General features: G+C 41.3%; 1 protein-coding gene across 1 annotated transcript in view; it reads left to right on the forward strand.

Moving 5' to 3' along the window:
• UBE2E3 (ubiquitin conjugating enzyme E2 E3) overlaps nucleotides 1-6324 on the forward strand; it is a 59984-nt gene extending 53660 nt beyond the window's left edge. Inside the window, exons 5-6 of the mRNA XM_069983055.1 lie at nucleotides 1942-2089; nucleotides 5715-6324. Of these exons, the coding sequence (XP_069839156.1) occupies nucleotides 1942-2089; nucleotides 5715-5812 (246 nt within the window). The 3' untranslated portion in view covers nucleotides 5813-6324. The remainder of the gene's footprint in view (nucleotides 1-1941; nucleotides 2090-5714) is intronic.
• The last annotated feature ends 5850 nt before the right edge of the window (nucleotides 6325-12174 follow it).

Genomic DNA, 12174 nt, shown 5'->3' on the forward strand with positions numbered 1-12174 from the left:
TCACACTAAGTAAGAAAAAAGGCATTGGAATTGCAATGCATTGAAGTCTATGGAATAACACACATTATTATTAGCACACAGTGTATTAAGTAACGGACGTCTTTTGAGACTGACATCAAATAATGACCACAACGATTATTTTCAAACCTTTTATGCAAACATCAGACGTTATTTATTTTAGTTGTTCACACACAGTTTCTTTTTTCACCATCCATTCACCATCCTTACTATTAAAGTGTCACTGTTTGTTTGTTTTTTCCCCCCAGAAATTAATAGTACAGGCAATTTTAATAAACTTTGTATTTATATATAAACTTTGGGTTTATTAGGGAAATATGCCATTATCTTCATAAAAAGACTTTCCCCAGGTCCCCCCCTCCTCTCTCTCATTCACTGCTCATTATCATGGAATCTCGACTCTTTTACATTAGTCGTGCCCTGTGTAACCTATGGAGAGGGGAGGGGGGAGATTAGTCACCAATAGAGAGCAGAGAACGAAGGATTACACAGCGGGACCTGTGTGAAAGCTGGTATTCAGAGGTCAGAGAGGTCAGTGCTGACTTCAGAGGAGATAATTCAGACATGTAGCTGTGAGATAACTTTGTTGTCCTGTTTTGGTGCCTCATCTCACTCCACCCCTCCCCTCTCCATAGAAAATCATGAAGACAGGAGGGAGAGCTTCAAACTGCTTTTTCATGATAAAAATGCATTTTTCGGCTAATAAACCCAATTACAAAGTTTCTTAAAATCGTCTGTACTATTCCAGTATTCTGGACAGGAGGGCTTTTTTCACTATGGCCGTAAAGGGAGTGGATGAAAGCAACAACGTCCACTTACCTCCCTGGTTCCAGTGCTGGTGCCCCGTATCGCGCTGCTCCGTTCTGCGGCCGTTTCCTGGTCTATGACGCGGCTTGTCGTGACGTTTCAAGTCCATTCAGCGGCAGACGCGGGACCCTGCTATAGCCATTGAGCATGCTTGAAACGTCATGTCTCAAGCTGCGTCATAGACCAGGAACCGGCCGGAGCCCAGAGCAGCATGATGCAAGACCCAGCACTGGAACCAGGGCGGTAAATAGTGAAAAAAGTCCTCCTGCCCAGAGTACCCCTTTAAAGACACACCCAAAGGGCAATTAGTCCACCTTATGCTGGGTTTACACGGAACGATTATCGTTCGAATTTGCACTATAACGATCGAATTCGAACGATAATCGTACGTGTAAACGCAGCGAACGATCGAACGACGAGCGAGAAATAGTTCATTTTGATCTTTTATCTTGTTCTTAAATCGTTCGCAAAAAATTCACCGATCGTTCCGTGTAAACAGTCATCGCGCAAAAGTCCGGGGGCTGCGGTTGACCGTGGGGCCGGGCTGCGGATGAGCAGGGAGACGGGCTGCGGGCGGGCGATCGCAAAACGATTTTTCTGTACGATATATCGTACCGTCTAAACGCTGACCGCTATGAAAAAAAAAATCGTTACTCCGACATCGTTAATCGTACGATCGGGCCAATAATCGTTTCGTATAAACCCAGCATAAGGGTCCATTTACACAGAAAGATTTATCTGACAGATTATCTGCCAAAGATTTAAAGCCAAAGCCAGAAACGGACTATTAACAGAGATCAGGTCATAAAGGAACGCCTGAGATTTCTCCTATTTTTAAAATCATTTCTGGCTTTGGCTTCAAATCTTTGGCAGATAATCTGTCAGATAATCTTTCTGTGTAAATAGACCCTAAACTATAATAATGTGCCAACAGCCATTATTGCACTGACCGGTGGCTGAACTGCAAAATAAAGGACGTCATTTAAAAAAAATTATAAATGGACAAGGAAAAACGCTGTGGAAACATAGCTTATAGAAGGTAAAGATATACTCCCATGTTTTATCAGGCTGTCCATACATATAACTGAATGCATGTTGTTTTTGCTTGAATTTCAGGTCACATTCAGAACCAGAATCTATCACTGTAATATCAACAGCCAAGGAGTAATCTGCTTGGATATTCTGAAAGATAACTGGAGTCCAGCACTGACTATATCAAAAGTTTTGCTATCTATTTGTTCCCTCTTGACAGACTGCAACCCTGGTAAGTCATATGATCAAACTGTTTTAAAGGGGTTGTCCAGAATTAAGAAAATAGAGTGGTTTTCTTTTAGAAAACAGCGCCATTCCTGTGCTCAGGTTGTGTGGGGTATTACAACTCTTCTGTGTACTTTAATAGAATAGAGGTGCAATACAATACACAAACAAGGAGCAAGAGTGGTGCTGTTTCTGCATGACAGCAGCACTGTTTTTCTACTCCTACATAACCCCGGACAGGGCTAGATGAGATATAGAAGTGGTCACAGGACGCTCTATCCACTGCAGTGGCCTTTGGTTATCTCTCCCGTCCTCCACCAATCCTCCCCATATACAGGAATGTTAAGCATGGCCAAGCGTTCCTGTGTTCTCTTTGGGGAGGGGGGTAAGCTGCAGCCAAAGCCATCTGGCTGCGGCTTATCTCTCCCTGAACAAAGGTTCAGGTGTGATGGAAAATCACCTCCTGACCCCTATCACTATCAACCTCATCTGTCGGTGGTCGGTGGTACAATACACCACAGATTTCTAAGGTCTAAGGTTTTTGAGACCCTAAAGTGTGATTGGTCAAATATGTCACAAAAGTTCTAGTTTAGAAACTAGAAAAAAAGACAACATTGAGCAGACTTCTCCCATGGGAATATACTGTAATATGACGCTGATAAGTCACAACAAGAAAATTGCGATTGTGGACGTATCTAAACAAATGTTAAGGGTGCGTTCACACCTACCGCATCCGCAGCTTATTTTTCCGCGGAAATCCGCAGGTCTGGTAGTGCAGATTTCAACCTGCGAGAAATCCGCGTATGTGTGCGTTTTGCGTTTTTTCCGCAGCAAGTTTATCGCAACTGAAATGTCCGTTTAAAATGTCTCTCATTCTTAACGGACATTTCAGTTGCGATAAACTTGCTGCAGAAAAACCGCAAAACGCACACATACGCGGATTTCTCGCAGGTTGAAATCTGCACTACCAGACCTGCGGATTTCCGCGGAAAAATAAGCTGCGGATGCGGTAGGTGTGAACGCACCCTTAAGCAGTAAAGTAAATCCATTGTTTTCATTCATTGATACAAATGGGTAATTTATTTTGGAAGATGTTTTCTAAAACAAGAATACTGTTGTTGGTGATGGCTTCTAAAGCAGCAGCTTTGCTTCATTGAGTACTGAATCTGAATTGCATATCGTCGTGCCTGCTGTAAATTATGTTCTTACATTTGTAATTTCAGGGCAGAACAGATGGCGAAGGTTTTAATGCAAGGCAATGTGTCTAATAACCATGCTGCCAAGTGCACGTGGAAGATCTTTATTTTATTTTTTTGTGGGGGGGGGGGGGGATCTTTATGGGGAAAAGAAGGGTTCTGATCAAAATAGACATTTTGAAGGAATGCAATTTTTAGAATCCTTATCCCTGATTCTTTAGTTTAGCCGAGAGCCCACTCCTCCCAGTATGACAGGAAAGCCTTGTTCAGCTGCTCTGCATGTCTCACTAATGGCACCCAGATGCATGGGAAATCAATCATCTTATAGACAGGCTACATTGGAGAGCTCTCTTGGTGATGCAGATTGGTCAACAATTAGTGACTAGCGGAGCTTCTCTTACATTTCCCTACCAGTTAACCAGTTCTCTTAGCGCAGTGCAGCATTAGTTTTAACATCTACATGATGCCAAGAAAGTGTTTGGGTCACCCCATGAAAAACATTTGAGTGGTTGCCAGGATAGATCAGTGTACAATTACTAGAATATCCTTTTTAAAATATACTTTGAGTCTTTGTTAAAAAGAAGAAGAAAAAAAATGCATACTCACTTGCGCCATTTCCCCTGCCAATTTTAGTCCTAAACTTCACCATTATTTACTGATTTCTATGATGGATCTCCTTGTTGGAACCATCTTGGTATGTGACTGGCTGAGCAAGTGGTTCCTGCAGAAATTATGTTTTAAAGGAATTAAGAAGAAACGGTAATGGCCCGATTACATGGGACAATTAGCTGCCAAACCCACCAGAAGTTGCCCCATGTAATAGGGCCAGTGATCAGCCAATGAAAGAGCAAGCTTGCTCGGCAGCTGATCACTTACTTTAAAGTTGTCAAAAAATCTGCCATCAACTGTACTCCTCCCTATCTTATAAGAGACGTGCAGTCAGTCGTGTAATAGGCTCTGTAAGCGAGCACCCTACTAGCAGATTGGCACTCGGACTATGTAATACGGCCTTAGGGTATAAACACACACACCGTATTCGCAGCGTATTTACTGCTGCGATACGCAGCAAATACGCAGCAGATTAGATCTAAATAACTGAACACAGCATCAAAACTGCACCATCAAATCTGCTGCAGATCTGCTGCGTATCTGCTGCATATACGGTGTGTGTGTTTGTACGCTTAGGGTATAAACCCACACACCGTATATGCAGCGTACTTACTACTGCGATACGCAGCAAATATGCAGCAAATACGCAGCAGATTAGATCTAAATAGCTGAACACCGCATCAAATCTTCACCATCACATCTGCTGCGTATTTGCTGCATATACCGTGTGTGGGTTTATACCCTTAGGGTACAAACCCACACACCGTATACGCAGCAGATACGCAACAAATACGCAGCAGATCTCATGGTGAAGATTTGATGCTGTGTTCAGTTATTTTGATCTAATCTGCGTATTTGCTGCGTATCGCAGCAGTAAATACGCTGCTTATACGGTGTGTGGGTTTATACCCTAAGGGTACAAACCCACACACCGTATATGCAGCGTATTTACTACTGCGATACGCAGCAAATACGCAGCAGATTAGATCTAAATAACTAAACTCAGCATCAAATCTTCACCATGACATCTGCTGCGTATTTGCTGCGTATACGGTGTGTAAGTTTATACCCTAAAAAGCACTTCAACAAAAATCTTTTTCTTTCAAATCAACTGGTGGCAGAAAGTTATATAGATTTGTAATTTACTTCTATTTAACAATCTCAAGTCTTCCAGTACTTATCAGCTGCTTTATGTCCTGCAGAAAGAACACAACTTCCTGCAGGGCATACAGCAGCTGATAAGGGCATACAGCAGCTGATAAGTATGGCAAGGGTTGAGATTTTTAAATAGAAGTCATTTACAATTCTATATAAGTTTCTGAAACCAGTTGATTCGAAAGAAAAAGATTTTTGCCGGAGTACCCCCTTTAAGCTGCTGGGGATGGGAGTTGTCAGAATGGCAACAGCAGGGCGGATGAGTATGCTTTCTTTTCTATTTTTATAGCACTGCGATTTATGGGGTTTTTTTGGGGGGGAGGGGTTGGAATACCTTTTTTATATTACAATATTTTAATAGGAAAATCATGTGGCTATTGGTTACTGTGATTTTGCCCACATGAAATAATTGCAGTATATGACTGTGTACTAAATATATATATATATATATATATATATATATATATATATATATATATATAATACACCTTATATTTGCCAGTGTCCTGTGAGTTTATATAAGGTGCACAATGAAGTCCAAATCATTGCAGATTCGCCCTTCACTGATGCATTAGAACATGCTGCCTTTTACTGTAGTAGTCCTCTGTTTCCACACGCTGCATGCGATTGTCACATCTTGCTGAAATAACATCTTTCTTTGCCTCTTTGCAGCTGATCCCCTGGTTGGAAGCATAGCCACCCAGTATTTGACCAACAGAGCAGAGCATGACAGGATAGCCAGGCAGTGGACCAAGAGATACGCTACATAAATTGTACAGCGTGAAGAAGCACAAGGCATCTGTACAATGTGCAAGGAATCTTTATAGCCTTTACAATACGGACTTCTGTGTATATGTTAAACTGATTCTACTCTCTGCTTTTATCCTATATGGTTATACTGCCCCCAAAAAGGTAAATGCTATCAAGAGTAGAACTTTGTAGCTGTAGATTAGTCATGGTAAAATGCCTACTTGCAAGTCTTGCTTCTTTGGGATATCAAAATGTATTTTGTGATGTACTAAGGATACCGTTCCAAACCAAATATTATAGTGCATTTTAGCCTAATTCATTATCTGTATGACGACATTATTAAAGTTTAGCTGTAGATTACTAGAAAATGTCATTTGTATTAAACCCAGAAATCTTTCCAATGATGTGGTACACGCTGTTGTGAATACTGTTTTACCTTTGTCAGTTTGTACTGAAAGGATTTCCTTTATCCCTTTGTAGCTCAGAGAGCACCCAATGTATTACCCCCAAACACAATAAACATGTTCCCTAAGGTGTAGTTTCTTTGCTTGCACATGGTTAAATCAATGTACTATTGAGTGACACAGTGCCGAGTTATTGTAACGTCCCCCATTGATCGGTTTAATACACCATCTTATAATCTCTTATTTCCGTTTGCAACGTAGTTGATGGTTGAGTTGATAGAAGATTGCTTTATTCTTTGCTTTTATCAAACATGGTGTAAAGTGAATTGATCAGTTGCCATAGCAACCAATCAGATTCCATCTTTCATTTTCCATAGTCTATGAGGAATAAAAGGTAGAATCTGATTGGTTGCTGGGGGCAACTGAGCCAGTTTCACTTTACACCATGGTGGAGATTTATCAAACATGGTGTAAACTGAAACTGGCCCAGTTGCCCCTAGCAACCAATCAGATTCCACCTTTCATTCTTCACAGACGCTTTTGGAAATGAGAGGTGGAATCTGATTGGTTGCTAGGGGCAACTGAGCCAGTTTCACTTTACACCATGTTTGATAAATCTCCCCCAATATGTATATATCTATGTGGCTATATAGCAAATATCATAAAATAGGGATGCTAAAAGTTAAATGGAAGTGCTGTCCTAGCGGGGATGACTGTATTTCGACAGCTATGGAGACATTGAAGACAAAAAGGTTGTAAAAAAAAACAAAACTTTCTGTGAACATCTGTGCTGTAGATCAGTGACGCCTTTTGCGGATTGGAGACTGTAGTGGAAAAAACATTACTAGCTGGGCTCCATGCTGGCTAGCTCCCATCTGACTTTCCTTTACTATGCTAGCCTAGGTCTACAGCAGGGATGGGGAACATTTGGCCCTTTTTGGCTTTAGTTTTGGCTGTCCAGGCATGATGGGATTTGTAGTTTTGCAACAGCTGGAGGGCCGAAGGTTACCCATCCCTGTTCTACAGGCTCTTTTTTTTATTATAGGTGTAGGATGGATTTAGGTACTCGTTGTGGATATTTACACACTATAATATTATATATGCTTTCTATGGTTTCTGTCCCTGCATGGTAAATGAAAGGTGACTACATGTCCTTAAAGGAGAAGTCCGGCGAAAATTATTTTTTTATATGTTATTACTGATGGAAAGTTATACAATTTTCTAATGTACATTAATTATGGGAAATGCTCCTATACTGCTATTTCCCTTAATTTAGTGTACCAGGAAGTGTTAGAATTCTCTCAGAAGCAGTGACGTCACGACGAAAGGTGTAATTCCCATGCAGTGTCCAGCAGGGGCGCACTATATATAGAAGTCAATGAGTACCATTGACTTCTATATATAGTGCGCCCCTGCTGGACACTCCATTGGAATTACAATGGATGTGTATGTAATGTAATATACAGTGTTTTTGATTGAATACATTTATGAAATACTTTGGGGAGCAAGTGTCCTTGCTCCCCAAAGTATTCCATAAATGTAAGCAATCAGTACATCACAGTAAGCCCGCCGCTGCCGCCGCTGTAGACTACTCTCAACTACTACTCTCCCCACCTGCTCATAGCATGTGCAGGTGATGGGAGAGTAGTAGCCGGGTTATATGGCTGAGATCGCCGCCGCGATGCCGCGCAGGGGAGCCGCTCATCACTGCAGCTATCATCCCCCTCCGCTCCCCCCTCCTGCTGCTTCCTTACTCTATGTGATAGCTGACTTCCTGCCGGGCCGCCGGCACGTGTGAACGGAGAGCGGGAGGGGGGAGCGGAGGGGGATGATGGCTGCAGTGATGAGCGGCTCCCCCTGCGCGGCATCGCGGCGGCGATCTCAGCCATATAACCCGGCTACTACTCTCCCATCACCTGCACATGCTATGAGCAGGTGGGGAGAGTAGTAGTTGAGAGTATTCCACAGCGGCGGGCGTTCGGTAGCGCGGGCGGCGGGCTTACTGTGATGTACTGATTGCTTACATTTATGGAATACTTTGGGGAGCAAGGACACTTGCTCCCCAAAGTATTTCATAAATGTATTCAATCAAAAACACTGTATACTACATTTACATACACATCCATTGTAATTCCAATGGAGTGTCCAGCAGGGGAGCACTATATATAGAAGTCAATGGTACTCATTGACTTCTATATATAGTGCGCCCCCTGCTGGACACTCCATAGGAATTACACCTTTTGTCGTGACGTCACTGCTTCTGAGAGAATTCTAACACTTCCTGGTACACTAAATTAAGGGAAATAGCAGTATAGGAGCATTTCCCATAATTAATGTACATTAGATAATTGTATAACTTTCCATCAGTAATAACATATAAAAAAATAATTTTCGCCGGACTTCTCCTTTAATGCACATGTATACTGTGTATTTAATATAGTGCTATAAATGAAGATGTGACTTCTCCATGTGGACTTCAACTATGAGTTCAAAGTACGAACAATAAAAATGTTTTTTTTTTTTTTTTTTTTTATTATATATAAATGCTTTTTTATATGATAAAAAAATTGATTGTCTAGCTCTATTAAACTGATAAGTTTCATTCCTGCCGACACACTGAAACATGATAGAAGATCTTTTTGCAAAGGTTTGCGTTATGCAATCTATATACTTCAGCCTCAGGGCTATGTTCACACATTCAGGAATTTACAGATTTTGTGCCCAAATCCTCATTTAAATCTGCTGACACATTCTACAATCGCTGCAAGTAAATGGGCTGTTTGATACCCTGTCCGTGTGTAGTGGTAAAAATCTGTGCGGAATAATGACAGCGCTATAGATTTTAGTATAGATTTTAGTGTGCAGCATGCTCACTGTTCCATATAAATTAGCCTTGTTAAATAATGATGGGTTGTTCCTTGTGTGGATCGAGCAGCACGTCTGCAGCAGCGATTGAGTCTAATGGCCATATTACACGGCCTAAGGTGCACTTTGTATGAGCACTGATCTCCTAGATCACCGCTGGTTTATTGGGCCTAATAAATAGCACGATGATTGTGCAGCCTTTAGTCATCATAGACATAGATATTCCTGTAAAGCCCCTTTAATGTCATTGTGAAATTGACTCGGATAACTGTGTGAACATAGGTTATTATAGTTTTAAGTGTGTCGCCTACTTTTACCGTAGATATCAGATTGCAGCCCTGTTAGGGACTTGTGGGCAATACTAATGAATTTAAATGGCCACAACAACAATCAAACAATTGTTTGTGTGCCCTGCTTGATTAAAGGCTCTGTAGGTAAGTGCTGATCACTTAGCCAGCAAGGAATGCTGGGAGAATTGTGATTGTTATAAAACAGGAGGAGCCATGTATTTACGTAGTGGTCAACTTTGTGTGCTAATTATTAATACTGTTGATTGGAAATGCATCTTAACAGACTGTTTGCTTCCTGTAAAGTTACTCTCACTCCACAGCTTCACATTGGGCATGGAGGGATGCAGCTCTACACGGATAGGTCAGATTGCAGAGTCAGTCTCATGATCGAGATGGAAAGCAATGTTGAAAAGACACTTTAAGGCTATGTTCACGCATAGTAGTTCTGCCAGTCTTTTAGTCTTTTTTTCCACCACAATCACGAGTGGAGTTGACAGGGCAGAATTGTAATAGAAAGAGTTGCCCAGATTTGTTATGTTCCTACTTCTTGAACGTATCAGGGAAAGGGCCGTCTCATAACAGAAAGTCGCTAATAATGATCGTCATTATTAGCGGCTATTTAAAGCGAATGTACCAGCAGTACATTCGCTTTAAGATTTTCACATGGACAGAACAGCGCCGGGAAGCCGGTTCTGCAGTCCTTTCTTTGAACCGCGGCCTGGTTCCCGAGTATGTGGCCATTCTATTCCTAGACACCGTCCGAGAGTGTAGCACTGAAGACGGCCCGGCCTGCCCCCAGTGGGAGGAAACCTCCTCCCCTCTATGATGTGGCTCCATTAGAGTCTATGGAGCCGCATCATAGAGAGGTGGGGGTTTCCTCCCACTGGGGGCGGGCCATCCCGTTTCCAGTGCTTCAGCCCCGGCCAGGGTCCAGTAATAGAACAGCGTTGTATGTTGGAACCAGGCCGTGGTTTTAAAAAAAAAAAAAAAAAAAGGACCGCGGCATCGGCTTACCCACGCTGGTGCCGTTATATCCATGTACTGCTGGTATATTTGCTTTAAGAAAATGGCCACTTTTGCCTGATATGTTCCCAAAGTGGGAACATAGCCTTTCTGTGTTATCAACCCACTTCTGGTTTTGCTTGAAAAAAGAGTGACAGAAATAGTATGTGTGAACATAGCCTAGAGCTAATGTCATTGGCTTATAATGGAGTTGAGTTGTCTATTTGAAATCCCAATTACACTGTTTTCTGTACTTTTGGGAATAAAATGACACACAAGGCGCGTTGATGGGTAGAAAATGATCTGGTTTCCTTTTACAAAAGACTAAAGGTGAACATTAACCTGAAAATTGTTTATGGCCAGAAGGATCTACAGACAATTTATAGAGATCATCCCTATAAAGCAAAATGTGACGTTCTTAACTTATATGTAACCTAAGAAAGCATGAAGACTTTACCATCACTGTTGTTGCCTCTTCCTTGCTATCCCGTTTGGTAGGATGCTTAAAATGTATAATTATTTAGTAAGGACTTTCAGAAAGTCACCTTGTTTTATAGTCTGTGGAAAATCTAATGTATTCTTTACTTCCTCATTACATATTTATTAATGAGATAATAAACCTAGATGAAAGGAAATGGTCATTCTGTATCGATATGTTCAAGATAATTTTCTACCTATGGGATACCTGTCTTATGGAAAATAAAAACATAATTTATCCATCTATATATATATATTTTTTGAGACATAATATACATTTACAGGAAAAAAGAGTTGTTGGAAGGGAATGAAGCTGTGAATGTATTGATGATCTATGTAATTTATCAGTGAATATCCTAGAAAAAGAATACATTTATTGGGAAAAACTGGAGAGTTAAGAGAAGATTACTTTGTTGGGCGCCTCTAGCCTAGATACAAGATAAATCTGTTGGGGGTGGAGGTTTAGTGGTTCGAGTAGCATTCTATTGCACCTATACCCACAGATGGGCCTGTAGATCCTGCATACCCTTTACGTGTATTTACAGATCAGCGACACAGAATTGTTTTGTTTCTTACAAAGCAAAACTAATCCACGCTCATCTCCCTCAAGTTGCCGGCTCTGTGCAGAGGGAGCATGTGCCTGGGGACCGCCTGGAAAACATGAACACAGCCATAGCTGAATCTGATTTGCCCATCTCTACTTGTATTCTGTCCATATGGCAGGCACATCATGCAGCCTATAGTTAAAAGCAACAGGGCCCTATGTAATGACTGAGCTCTATCTGGCACCTTCGCCCGCACAGAGTCCAGAGTAAAAGGATGGATATTTCTCTGTTATTTTTTTTTTTTTTTTTTTATAAATGACCCTAGAGGCACCATATATAGTTACGTTGTTCCAAATGGTTTAAGGAAAAAAAACTTTTGTCCTACAAATGAGTAGAAGGCGACAGACAGCCAGATGATATTTAACGCTGTTCTGTGTGTACATGGGGAGGGGGGAGAAGAGATAGGGGGCCATCTATAAGGGACAGGGGGAGAAGAGAGAGGGTCCACACCACGTTTTTGCAATGCGTTTTTTTTTGTTTTTTTTTTCAACTGTCTTTTGGGGGAAAAAAACATGCATGTGTGTGCATCCGTTTTGATCCGTTTTTTCATTGAATTCCATTAGAAATAAAACGGATCTTTTTTTTTTTTTTTTAACAGACACAAAAATGAGGTTTTTTTTTTTTGCAAAAAACGGATTGCAAAAACATAGTGTGAACCCAGCCACACACACACGAGAAAAAAAAACTTGCAGCTAATTTTTTCTTCAAATGTTGTTGCCTTAACTTTGTAAATAGCCCA

Source organism: Dendropsophus ebraccatus, chromosome 9, assembly GCF_027789765.1.
Source record: "Dendropsophus ebraccatus isolate aDenEbr1 chromosome 9, aDenEbr1.pat, whole genome shotgun sequence".
Lineage (NCBI taxonomy): Eukaryota > Metazoa > Chordata > Amphibia > Anura > Hylidae > Dendropsophus > Dendropsophus ebraccatus.